Raw genomic sequence first — 14,448 nt, forward strand, 5'->3', positions numbered from 1 at the left:
ATATATCATATATACAGAAATAAATCAATATATTAATAATAAAAATATAAAGTAATTTAAATATTTTTCACAATAACCTTGTTGTAGTTCAACTAAGGAGCCACAAATCGGTCTTTTTTTATAGGATAGTGATTCCTAAAGACAGGTTAAGCTATAAAAAAACATCAAATCACATACCCGTCATTGAAAGCATATGTCCAGTTTCCATATCCAGTGTCACATTTTGGACCTTTATGAATTCCAACTACTGCAATTATAAAGCTGTAGCCAGCACCAACAAATCCAATGGCTGCAAATAATAAAGAAGAAAACATCTGCAAGAAGAAGAGAGAGAGCACAGAACACTTTAAAGTATCTTTTAACTCAAAAAGGGATAAAAAATAATTTAGAGTTAGTGTGGCTATACTAGTATACAAACGTAGATTGCCTTAGCTAACTGAACATGATGGGTGTTGCAACCCACCACTGCTGGAGGCACATGGTTATCTGACACTTCTGTTTACTGCATCACAGAATTAGTGAGCTGCTGGATAAGATTTAAGTCCATGCAACTGAAGTCCATGCAACTATGTTTTAGACATCCACATTTGAAGCCCACCTTTGAGTAAACTCTGCTAAAGGAACTCTCCAAACACCTAAAGTGCTTTATGCATGTAGAATATGTTTAAGTCCCGCAAGTAGCGAGATAGAGTCTCCATGGATCGGATTTGTTCTTCCAGCTCATCCCACAGATGCTGAATTGGATCTGAGATCTGGGAGATTTAGAGGTCCAAGGGACACTTTTAACTCTTTGTCATGTTTTTCAAACCATTCCTGAACATTTTTTGCAGTGTGGTAGGGTGCATTATCCTGCTGAAAGAAGCCACTACCATCAGTGAACACCATCGCCCTGAAGCGGTGTACATAGTCTGCAGCAATCTACAGGTAGGTGGTAAATGTCAGAGTAAAATCCACATTAATGCCAGGACCCAAGGTTTCCCAGCAGAACACTTCCCAGAGCATAAGACTGCCTTCACCAACCTGTCTTTCTCCCATTGTGCATCATGCTGCATCTCTTCCACGGGTAAACGGCACACACTCACCTGGCCATCCACCCGATCTAAAATGAAAACGTGATTCATCAGACCGGACAATCTTCTTCGTTGCTCCATAGTCCAGTTATGATGCTTAAGTCCCCATTGAAGGACTTTTTGGCGGTGGACAGGAGTCATCATGGGCACTCTGAAGGCAAACTGCGATGCACTTTGTGTTCTGACCCTTTCTATCATGACCAGCATTCAGTTTTTCATTAATTTGAGCTACAGTAGGTCTTCTTTGTGATGGTACCAGACAGGCTAGCCTTTGCTCTTCACGTGCATCAATGGCCCTTGGATGCACATGACCCTGATACCGGTTCACTGATAATTCTTTCTTGCAACACTTTTTGTAGGTACTAACCAATGCATATCAGGAACACCCCATAAGACTTGCTGTTTTGGAGATGCTCGGATCCATTCATTTAGCCATCATTATTTTGTCCTTGTCAAGGTCACTCCTTGACAGATGCCATTGTTATGATATAATTAATGTTATACACTCCATCTGGCAGTAGTTTTAATGTTGTGTCTGATCATTAAACTATTTAAGGTGTCAATTGTCTGGTAAAACCTATTGCATACTGGTTGCATATTTGAAGATGATGGTTCTAGCACACACTAAACAGAGTGTAGCAGAACCATCACTAAAATATAATCAGACATCCCCCAAAAATGTGAAATGTAATTATCATATGCAATACTTGGCAATATATTTTACTTACAGCAAATCTCTTCCCACAGTTTTCATTGCCACAACATCCACAGCAGTCATTATTTTTCAGACCAAGAAACACCAGAGCTGGAAAGATCATCTGTGAAGTGAGGCACAATCACATGAGCATAAGAAAGGACAAGCATATTTTTTCACATTCTCTAAGTGATATAAGTAAATAAAGTGAAGTAAATCAAGTAAGAAAAGAACCACTTAAACGATGGTTTAAAGAATGAATACATATTAAATAGAGTTAAATAGAACTGCTGTAAGTGTACTATTTATGCAGATGTTGTGTTAGGGTTTTCAGTATATAGGCGCATGTAAACCCCTCGCCAGCAGTATACCACCCAAGCAACTGAGGAGCATATATGACCTCCTGTTATACATGGTTTGCATACAATTTCCTTATCAGTAGAATGAGTATTTTTACACATTTTGTGTAACTTTTTACCTCATCAGTAGAGTCTATATCCAGGAACTCTTATTATCTTATTATAACAGATAGTTTAGTTTTTGCATAAGAGGTGGATTTGTCAGCATCGATTATTAGTTCCTAATTTGATATGTATTTGACATTCCCAGTCCTTTCCTAGCAAAGTGCAAAAGGAGTAGTTCTGCCCCAGAACAGAGAATCCCTGTAATGTAGGCTCATGATGGAGTGAACCTTCTAGCCATTGGTTAGTGAAAATTCTAAGCTCCATAGCCCCTCCAGGTTTGCAGTGGTGAGCAGCGTAAAGCCTGGCTAGTAATATAAGACTCTACATTATAAGCCCTGCTTTTATTTAGATTATTTTAAAAATAAACAAATGCTGATTTGGAATTACATGATTTAAAAAAAAAAAAAAAAAAGATTCAATAACCTGGCACAGGCTTCATAATAATGATAACCTAAAAATGTAAACGTAGAAATACACACTATTCATAGCTCGTCTCTGTAGGCTTTTATTGAAAAGATATAGGGAATTCAAAGGAAAAAAAAGAGATAATGAGAGAATGTAAAGACTAGGGGGAGGACTAAAGAGACGGTAAAAGAGAGAGTAGAGCAAGGAAAGAAGAGAGGAAAAAGCCAGGTAGATCAATGAATAGAGATAAACAGATCATCAAACAGTGGTGTGGAGAGGAATGAAAGAGAGAAGAGAGGTAAGGAAAGCAGTGGGAAAATATAAAGAGTATTCAAGATATTTTAATGATGCAGAAAGATAGGAGATTAATATAAAAATAAGAGATAGAGGTTAGGGTTCCCACCTCTAGATGGTGTTGTTGGTGAACAGTACTGTGCACCATTTCTGTATCAATATTGACGCAGGATCCCTATCCAGTGACATTCCACCAACACCATGGGCAATTCACATGCCAAGATAGACACAGGATTCCCTTATCAGCAACAAGATAATAAAACTACACACACCTAAAGTTCTTCTCTGAATCCAAGCCATGCATTACACTGGTGTACAAAATAATGCAGTGATACTTCTTTAAGTGCTTTCCTGTGTGTTTCTGATTTATCTGGTTTTGACCTTGGCTTGTATTTTGACTTTCTTGTCTTAAACTCGGCTTGTTCTTATGTCTTGTTGCTACTCTGTAGTCCTTTGATTAGTTTATTGACTATTCTATATCTGTCTTATACGTTAAACCCAGCCACCTCTAAGGACCGGTAATACATTATTTTTTTCCTTTGCAGTCAAAGATTTGCATTTTCGGACTCTGTACATTGCTGACAGTAGATCCATCAAGATACTGGGTGAAAAAGAGAAACCAATGAAAAAGGAGAGCCATAAAAAAAAAAATAATGAAGAAGTGAGAGAAGTAATTTCTCTTACAATTCCCCAAAGCCATGCACTTTAATCATCCCCAAAACTATGCCATCTAGCCATCTTACCATACACTCTAACCATGCCCTCTCTCCCCCAAAACATATCCTCTAACTAAGCCTTCTTACCGTTCCTGTAGCAGTTTCTCTAACCATGGCCCCTAACCAATTCCTCTAACCATGCCATCGAACCATCCTCACTAACCATGACCTCTAACTATTCTACAAAAACATTACCTCTATGCCCACTCACTATTCCCTCTAACAATATCCTCTAACCATGCTCTCTAACCATTTACCCTAAAGATGCCCTCTAACTATACCTTATAAACATTCCTCCAACCTCTAACCGTTCCCTCTAAACATCCCTTAACCATCACCTCTAAAAGTGCCCTCCATATTCTCTAAGCATGTGATCTATCCATCCCCCCTAACTATGCCCTCTGCCCATTCGCAATAACCATGTCCACTAAATATATTTTCTAATCATGGCTTCTAAAATGTGTCCAGAGTTAACTCATCAAAAGGTCATCAAAAACTAGTTCTGTATTTTACATGTTAAGCGCCATAAATTGCATACACACGGATTAAGGATTATTTCCTGGAAGCCTTTCCAAAATGTATTTCGCATGTTAAAAAATCAATAACAAAAATTAACTTTATATAATACAAAATGTAACCAAAATGGCAGATTCCTAGCTTTTAGTTCAGGGAAAGAAAAAGCTACAAAAAGAAAAAACCTATATAATAATAATACTATCATCAAACTTTAACCCCTACACTATAACTAAACATTATCCCATACACTATGCTAACACTAAATATTAAAGGAACACTGTGGGTAGAATAACTTCTTTAATGGATTGTAGTGATCATCGTGCCTGGAGTCCATGTGTACTGGGTCCCACATCATTACTAAACGTGTACTCACAATTAAGTAGAATTTCTTTGAAACAATCCCTGCCCCAACCCCAGGTATGAATTGGCAGGGTGCAAGGTGGATTGTTTAGTTCCACCTCTACCATATCTTCATTGGAGTTCATGGTTCAGACTGCTAGTGGCCGTGAGTAAACTGTGTAGTAGAGATGCAGTACCTGGCATCAGCAACATCCAGGCCCTATAGTAACTTCAATCCATTGATGTGGTTATGGTACCTAAAGGTTTGCTTTATCCCTACATTACACAAACAATTCACCCCTACAGAACCCTAACACTAGCCATTAACCCCTACACTACCCCTAACATTAAGACTAGAACTAACTCTCTTTAATCTGATTATAAATAATTTCGAAGTGGACATAGAAAGTAATGTTTGCAGATTACAGATAACTACGTAAAGTAATATAGTCTGAACGTGATATAACTTTCCTTGAAAATTATCTACATAAATTGGGGGACTGAGCAGGCAAGGGGCAGATGAGTATGAATATACTGGAGCTTTGAGCATTCGAAGTACAATCAAGACTAGTGAAAGTAATCTACATATTGGTACTGAAATTATTATGAAACAAAAAATGAACATAATTCCCACATTCATATTTGTACAGTAACAAAATGTTCCTGTTTCAACAGCTCAGAGAGCTGCAACTAATAATCTTGATATGGAACTTTTCAGAAATGGTTTTATTAAAAAATATAGGCCACAGAGAAAATCTCACAGAGGTGAATTATTCTAATTGAACACCAAACTCTTAGTCAACAGAGTGAGTTTTCAAACCAAATACAATTAACCTCTAAATTCACCCTTATGAGCTAAAGAGCAAATAGTGTAAAGTTGATCAATAAAATGAATGGTATAAAGAAATATATTGACTCCTTAATAACATTTCTAATGCACTCCAAATGTGAGAAGAAATACTGCAATAAACAGAAAATTTGTTTTGGAATATAATGTTTTCTGGCTAATCGTAGTCATCTAATCCCTACTAGTGATGTCGCGAACACAACATTTTCGGTTCGCGAACGGCAAACGCGAACTGCCGCAAACGTTCGCGAACCAGCAAACCGGGCGAACCGCCATAGATTTCAATGGGTAGGTAAATTTTAAAACCCACAGGGACTCTTTCTGGCCACAAAAGTGATGGGAAAGTTGTTTCAAGGGGACTAACACCTGGACTGTGGCATGCCGGAGGGGGATCCATGGCAAAACTCCCATGGAAAATTACACAGTTGATGCAGAGCCTGCTTTTAATCCATAAAGGGCAGAAATCACCTAACATTCCTAAATCACAATGGATATGGATTGACACCTGACATATGACATATTGACACCTTGACATATGGATTGACACCTGTCCTCAGAGACCCTGATACACACTGACACAGAGCAGAATAGGGACTGTTCACCCTACATAGGGTCACTTGGCAGGTATGGATTGACACCTATCCTAAGGATCCCTGATACACACTGACACAGAGCAGAATAGGGACTGTTCCCCCTACATAGGGTCACTTGGAAGATATGGATTGACACCTGTCCTCAGAGACCATGATACACACTGACACAGAGCAGAATAGAGACTGTTCCCCCTACATAGGGTCACTTGGCAGATATGGATTGACACCTGTCTTTAGAGACCATGATACACACTGACACAGAGCAGAAAAAAGACTGTCCCCCCTACATAGGGTCACTTGGCAGATATGGATTGACACCTGTCCTCAGAGACCATGATACACACTGACACAGAGCAGAATAGAGACTGTTCCTCCTACATAGGGTCACTTGGCAGATATGGATTGACACCTGTCCTCAGAGATCATGATAGACAATGACACAGAGCAGAATAGAGACTGTTCCCCCTACATAGGGTCACTTGGCAGTAGTGATGTCGCGAACACGAAATTTTCAGTTTGCGAACGGGAACTTCCGCAAACGTTCGCGAACCGGCGAACCGGTCGAACCGCCATTGACTTCAATGGGCAGGCGAATTTTAAAACCAACAGGGACTCTTTCTGGCCACAAAAGTGATGGAAAAGTTGTTTCAAGGGGACTAACACCTGGACTGTGGCATGCCGGAGGGGGATCCATGGCAAAACTCCCATGGAAAATTACACAGTTGATGCAGAGTCTGGTTTTCATCCATAAAGGGCAGAAATCACCTAACATTCCTAAATTACAATGGATATGGATTGACACCTGACATATGACATATTGACACCTTGACATATGGATTGACACCTGTCCTCAGAGACCCTGATACACACTGACACAGAGCAGAATAGGGACCCTTCACCCTACATAGGGTCACTTGGCAGGTATGGGTTGACACCTGTCCTCAGAGACCATGATACACACTGACACAGAGCAGAATAGAGACTGTTCCCCCTACATAGGGTCACTTGGCAGATATGGATTGACACCTGTCCTCAGAGCCCCTGATACACACTGACACAGAGCAGAATAGAGACTGTTCCCCCTACATAGGGTCACTTGGCAGATATGGATTGACACCTGTCCTCAGAGACCATGATACACACTGACACAGAGCAGAATAGAGACTGTTCCCCCTACATAGGGTCACTTGGCAGATATGGATTGACACCTGTCCTCAGAGCCCCTGATACACACTGACACAGACCAGAATAGGGACTGTTCACCCTACATAGGGTCACTTGGCAGATATGGATTGACACCTGTCGTCAGAGACCTAATTGTGTAATAATGGTAATACTATTACCTATTATATAATATTGGCAGGGGCAAGGAATATAGATGGGTATAGGCAGAGAGTATTGAGACCGGAGTGATAAGTGTCAATAAGGTGATATAAAGTTAAATGTATCACAGACACACAGCCACCCTTTCTCTTAGCTAGTTTCCAGAAATGCTGGATAGGTAGAAGGGCTATAAAGACTCAGAGAGGTCTAAGGAGAATCCTCTAAACTAGCCCTAATCTCCTTAAACACCTTCAAGGGTGTTCTAAGCTAAAGCTCAATCTAAACGTTTAGATGACTGCCTGATTTCCCATCACAGATGCTGGCTAGGAATAACAGTGTGCAAGACAAAGAGTGGGTCTAAGTGCCCATAGTGCAGTAAAGTGTCCCTAGTGAAGTGAAAAAGAGAATAACGAGCTGGCGCCCAAGAGAATAGCGAGCTTGCGCCCTATCAGGGGACGTGTATATGGCATCGATTTTAGGAACCGGGAGATGGAAAAGGATGCTTGGTCGGTCCACCTACTTCAAATTTGGGGCACTGCGCGTGCAATCTAAAGTGCCACCAGATAGGAGTGGTGTGTTAAGTAGTACTATTCCTATCAGTTTAATCCCTGTTATGTGCCCTTTTTTTGGTTTGGTTTTTGAAGCCACAGTGCAGCACCAGAGGGCCGAAAAATTAGGCATGTACACATGCCTGAAAAATTAGGTATTGTTGCAGCCTTAAAAAATTAGGTATTGTTGCAGCCATAAAAATTGATGTTTGTTTCCCAGGCAGAAAGTGCCCTAAAACATTGCGGCTTGAACCCTAGTTGGTGGTGGATAAGTCACGCAAGTCAACCGGCATTCAGAGCTAAAATACAGCAGCGTGTGGACCATTTTTAGCCCAAGGCAGCTCATCTCATCAGGCCTTTTTTAGTCGAATGTATCGCCCAGTGTCAGTCCCTTCGGGATCCATCCCTCATTCATCTTAATAAAGGTGAGGTAATCTAGACTTTTTTGACCTAGGCGACTTCTCTTCTCAGTGACAATACCTCTGAAGGTCCTTTCTGACAGGACACTTGAAGCGGGGCAGGCCAGAAGTTCTATTGCAAATTGGGATAGCTCAGGCCACAGGTCAAGCCTGCACACCCAGTAGTTAAGGGGTTCATCGCTCCTCAGAGTGTCGATATCTGCAGTTAAGGCAAGGTAGTCTGCTACCTGTCGGTCGAGTCGTTCTCTGAGGGTTGATCCCGAAGGGCTGTGGCGATGCGTAGGACTTAAAAAGCTCTGCATGTCCTCCATCAACAACACGTCTTTAAAGCGTCATGTCCTTCCGGCGTGGTCGTGGGAGGAGGAGGATGACTTTCACCTCTTCCCCTGTTAGATTCCCATGGGGCTGTGACATCACCCTTATACGCTGTGTAAAGCATACTTTTTAATTTATTTTGCAAATGCTGCATCCTTTCCGACTTGTTGTAATTTGATAACATTTCCGCCACTTTCTGCTTATACCGGGGGTCTAGTAGCGTGGACACCCGGTACAAGTCGTTCTCCTTCAGCCTTTTTATACGAGGGTCCCTCAACAGGCACGACAGCATGAAAGACCCCATTTGCACAAGGTTGGATGCCGAGCTACTCATTTCCCGTTCCTCCTCCTCAGTGATCTCAATGAAGGTATGTTCTTCCCCCCAGCCACGTACAACACCACGGGTACCAGATAGGTGACAACGAGCACCCTGGGATGCCTGTTGTGGTTGGTCTTCCTCCTCCTCCTCAAAGCCACATTCCTCCTCTGACTCCTCTTCCTCACAATCCTCTTCCAGCGTTGCCGCAGGTCCAGCAAGCGATGCTGATAAGGCTGTTTCTGGTGGTGATGGTGACCACAACTCTTCCTCTTCCTCTTCACGCTCATCTACGGCCTGATCCAGCACTCTTTGCAGGGCACGCTCCAGGAAGAAAACAAATGGTATGATGTCGCTGATGGTGCCTTCGGTTCGACTGACTAGGTTTGTCACCTCCTCAAAAGGACGCATGAGCCTACAGGCATTGTGCATGAGCGTCCAATAACGTGGCAAAAAAATTCCCAGCTCCCCAGAGGCTGTCCTAGCACCCCGGTCATACAAATATTCATTAACGTATTTTTCTTGTTGGAGCAGGCGGTCGAACATTAGGAGTGTTGAATTCCAACGTGTCGGGCTGTCGCAAATCAAGCGCCTCACTGGCATGTTGTTTCGCCGCTGGATATCTGCAAAGTGCGCCATGGCCGTGTAGGAACGCCTGAAATGGCCACACACCTTCCTGGCCTGCTTCAGGACGTCCTGTAAGCCTGTGTACTTATGCACAAAGCGTTGTACGATCAGATTACACACATGTGCCATGCACAGGACGTATGTCAACTTGCCCAACTTCAATGCCGCCAACAAATTTGTTCCGTTGTCACAAACCACTTTGCCGATATCCAGTTGCTGCGGAGTCAGCCACTTTTCCACCTGTGCGTTCAGGGCGGACAGGAGTGCTTGTCCAGTGTGACTCTCTGCTTTCAAGCAAGTCAAACCCAAGACGGCGTAACACTGCTGTATCCAGGATGTGGAATAGTACCTGGGGAGCTGGGGGGTGCCGTTGATGTGGAGCAAGATGCAGCAGCAGAAGAGGACTCAGCCGAGGAGGTTATGGAAGAGGATGGAGTAGGAGGAGTAGAGGAGGTGGCAGCAGGCCTGCCTGCAAGTCGTGGCGGTGTCACCAACTCCTCTGCAGAGCCACGCATTCCATGCTTGGCAGCCGTCAGCAGGTTTACCCAATGCGCAGTGTAGGTGATATACCTGCCCTGACCATGCTTTGCAGACCAGGTATCAGTGGTCAGATGGACCCTTGCCCCAGCATTGTGTGCCAGACATGCCATTACTTCCTTTTGCACAATCATTTACAGGTTGGGGATTGCCTTTTGTGAAAAGAAATTCCGTCCGGGTACCTTCCACTGCGGTGTCCCAATAGCTACAAATGTTTTGAACGCCTCAGACACCACCAGCTTGTATGGTAAAAGCTGGCGGGCTAATAGTTCAGACAAGCCAGCTGTCAGACGCTGGGCAAGGGGGTGACTTTCTGACATTGGCTTCTTACGCTCAAACATGTCCTTGACAGGCGGATGGTTGAGAGGGGGCAAGGAGGACAGCAGTGGTTGACGTGGCTGAAGATGCTGGACCATGAGGAGGATGGCGGTTTTGAGTTTGTGTGCTGCTTGTACTCATGTGTTGATCCCATAGGCATTTTTGATGTGCGATCATGTGCCTATGCAAAGCAGTTGTACCTAGGTGGGTGTTGGACTTCCCACGACTCAGTTTCTTTTGGCACAGGTTGCAAATGGCATCGCTGTTGTCAGAGGCAGACACACAAAAAAAGCCACACTGCTGAGCTCTGCGTGGACACAGCATGCGTTGATTGGCGTGCTGTCGGGCTGACCCCGGGTGCCGATGCATGCTGTCTGACTGTGCCACTAGCTCCTTGCGACGACCCTCCCCTGCTTCCAACTCGTCTCCTCCTCTCTGTCTCCCCATCTGAACTTTCGCCCTGTTCTTCTTCTTGTCAAGCGGGCACCCACGTGACATCAATGGACGCATTGTCATCATCAACCGCTTCACTTGTATCTGACAACTCAGCAAAGGAAGCAGCAGTGGGTACAACATCATCATCATCACACCGTACATCCATGTGTGTAATGCGGCCTGCCTGAGATATATCCCTGTTATCTACATCCTCTGGCAATAATGGTTGCGCATCACTCATTTCTTCAAACGGATGTGTAAATAACTCCTCTGACATACCAAGTAAAGCGGCTGTGGTGCTAGTGTTGGTGGTGGCGGCAGGCGGGTGAGTGGTATCTTGAGAGGTGCCCGAAGCTAAGCTGGAGGAGGATGGTGCGTCAAGGTTCCGAGCGGAAGCTGTAGAAGATTGGGTGTCCTGTGTTAGCCAGTCAACTATGTCCTCAGAACTTTTCAAGTTCAGGGTACGTGGCCTCTGAAAACTGGGCATTATTCTAGGGCAAAAGGGAATCACAGCACCACAACCACGATGGCCCCTGCGGGGTGACCTGCCTCTGCCTGTCATTTTTTTTGGATTAGTGGTACTATGCGTGCAAGCTACTGTGCGACCAGATATGAGTGGCACTGTGCAGTGGCAGAGGTTGGCAAAGTACACGCTGTAGGCCTGACACACCCGCTTGAAGACAACTAACTGCTATTCAATCTATAACAGTGAAAAACATTTTTTTCTTTTTAAAGGCACGCTATAGTGACACCAGATATGAGTGGCAAAGTGCACTTGCAGAGGTTGGCAGAGCACACGCTGAAGGCCTGACACCTGCTTTAAGGACACTGACTGCTATTAACTTACAGTGAAAAACTTTTTTTCTTTTTAAAGGCACGCTATAGTGACACCAGATATGAGTGGCAAAGTGCACTTGCAGAGTTGGCAGAGCACACGCTGAAGGCCTGACACCCGCTTTAAGGACACTGACTGCTATTAGCTTACAGTGAAAAACGTTTTTTCTTTTTAAAGGCACGCTATAGTGACACCAGATATGAGTGGCAAAGTGCACTTGCAGAGGTTGGCAGAGCACACGCTGAAGGCCTGACACCCGCTTTAAGGATACTGACTGCTATTAGCTTACAGTGAAAAACTTTTTTTCTTTTTAAAGGCACGCTATAGTGACACCAGATATAAGTGGCAAAGTGCACTTGCAGAGTTGGCAGAGCACACGCTGAAGGCCTGACATCCGCTTTAAGGACACTGACTGCTATTAGCTTACAGTGAAAAACTTTTTTTCTTTTTAAAGGCACGCTATAGTGACACCAGATATGAGTGGCAAAGTGCACTTGCAGAGGTTGGCAGAGCACACGCTGAAGGCCTGACATCCGCTTTAAGGACACTGACTGCTATTAGCTTACAGTGAAAAACTTTTTTTCTTTTTAAAGGCACGCTATAGTGACACCAGATATGAGTGGCAAAGTGCACTTGCAGAGTTGGCAGAGCACACGCTGAAGTCCTGACACCCGCTTTAAGGACACTGACTGCTATTAGCTTACAGTGAAAAACCTGACACAGAAGCAGAACTGCAATTACATTACACAGAAAAAAAAAGCAGACTGATGTTCTAGCCCTAAAAAGTGCTTTTTGGGGTGCTGTCCTCACAGCAGAGATCAGATGAGTCCTTCAGGACTGTAGTGGACACTGAATACCTTAGCCTAGCTATCAATTACCCTATCAAATGAGCAGCAGCTACACTTTCCCTCCTCTATCTAAGAATGCAGCTTCAGAATTAATCTAAAATGGATGCTGTACAGGAGGTGGGAGGGTCTGGAAGGGAGGGTCTGCTGCTAATTTGCTGGAATGTGTCTGCTGACCGTGAGGCACAGGGTCAAAGTTTACTCAATGATGACGAATAGGGGGCGGATCGAACCGCGCATGTGTTCGCCCGCCGTGGCGAACGCGAACACACTATGTTCGCCAGGAACTATTCGCCAGCGAACAGATCGGTACATCACTAATCCCTACAGGTAGAAATGAGAGGTTAATGTGGCTAATAACACGAGTAACCCGAATCCTAAAGTAGGATATGCTTTTACACTCAAGGATCTATTGTGCATAAGAATAGGAGCCTACTTTTCAAATTTTGAATCAGTCATCTCAAGTAATAAGGTAGAAAAGTTAGGTAATCAGAAAGACAGACTAGAACCTCTGTTGCTGTCCTCCTTGCCTCCTCCTCATGGTTACCATATGTTTGTGGTATTCTCAGGTACTTGTACCATTTTTCTACATCTCAAATTTTGCCATCTGATACTTCAACTCCTTTATTTTTAGTTATTTTTCCTCTTTTTGCTATCATCCACCTACAAAAATCTAGTCTGAATGCAATTCCACTGTCCCTGCTTTTTATCCAACTTTGGCAGATCAGTGAGTCGTTGTCACGCTCACTCTTGATATATAACTTGATGTCATCCATGTAGAAGAGGTAGCTGATGGTAGCTCCATTCTTGAAACTGTATCCGTATCCACTCTTCATGATGATCTGGCTGTGAAGGTTGAGGCCTATGGAGAAAAGCATAGGGGATACAGCATTGACTTTGTACTTGTCACGTTTGATGTTTCAATGTGTAATTATACTGGATTTGGCTTCTAGAGTTTTTCTCCAGTTACCCATCAAGTTCTTGATGAAGGTTCTTATTGACTTGTTGACCTTTTTAGAGCCAAATATTCCAGTATATGTGTGTGGCATCCATGTGTGTGGCATTGCCATAGGCTTTCTTGTAGTCAATCCAGATAGATCTGTCTGATTTTGAAATCCAGTGTGACTGCTTGGTCTACCAGCCTCTGGTGTTCTGATCATCTGGTGTTGTTTCCAATACCCTTTTGAGTATTGCTTATGTATTGACTTGTATGCCCATTGATCATGGAGGTTATATATTGTGGGAAGGCCGCTGATTGTTTGGTAAATAGATGATGTTGTTCTTTGCAAGGGTCTTTCATGACCAGTATTGTTCTGTCTTATGTTAGCATGGCAGGGTTTAAGCCTATTGTTAGTAGCTTGTTCATTTGCCTGCTAGGTGTTCATGCAGTGTTTGTTTCTTTATCCGGTAGGTGTGGATTATTTCAGATCCTATCTCCTACAATAATGGTGACTGGTACTTGTTCTGGAAACATCCAGTGATCTGGTTTTAGCAGGTAGCCACTTGGGCTATGTGCTAAGTGAGTCTTCTTTATCCTAGATGTTCTTCTAGTACCATTTAATCTCAGCTCTGTGTGGGTCTCGGGTGGATATATTGTTACACTGCAGCTGTGCATACACCTTGGATGGCTCTTTGGTAAACAGCTTACTAATTGCCTTACAAGATTTGTCTGACTCTCATGGCATAATTCTCTAAGGCCCAAATGTGACTCTAAAACCATAAAATTCAAGGAAAAACATTCCTGAACTTCACCGTTAATACTTAAAAAAAAATGTCTTGATCACTAAAAGCAAATTAGAGGCACATTTTATCATTAGCCTAAATATGCTAACCCACTTCATGACAAAAATAACACTTATATGTCTGAATTATATGCAATGTACAGAAAATCCAGCATTTATTAAACTCTGAATTGATCCTGAACATAGCTATTCAGGAAAATTTTGAATTTGAAGGAGCCAAGCCCATGATTCTTTGAATATTAAATAAAGT

At 43.0% G+C, this 14,448-nt stretch overlaps 1 protein-coding gene across 1 annotated transcript in view; it reads right to left on the bottom strand.

The window, feature by feature from the left end:
- The window catches only part of LOC134586177 (transmembrane 4 L6 family member 4-like), a 45,855-nt gene that overhangs the window by 13,204 nt on the left and 18,203 nt on the right, over positions 1-14,448 (bottom strand). Inside the window, exons 6-7 of the mRNA XM_063441679.1 lie at positions 1,799-1,888; positions 178-314 (exon numbers count right to left, since the gene is read on the bottom strand). Coding sequence (XP_063297749.1) covers positions 178-314; positions 1,799-1,888 — 227 coding nt within the window. The remainder of the gene's footprint in view (positions 1-177; positions 315-1,798; positions 1,889-14,448) is intronic.

The sequence above is a fragment of the Pelobates fuscus genome, chromosome 2 (genome assembly GCF_036172605.1).
Source record: "Pelobates fuscus isolate aPelFus1 chromosome 2, aPelFus1.pri, whole genome shotgun sequence".
Lineage (NCBI taxonomy): Eukaryota > Metazoa > Chordata > Amphibia > Anura > Pelobatidae > Pelobates > Pelobates fuscus.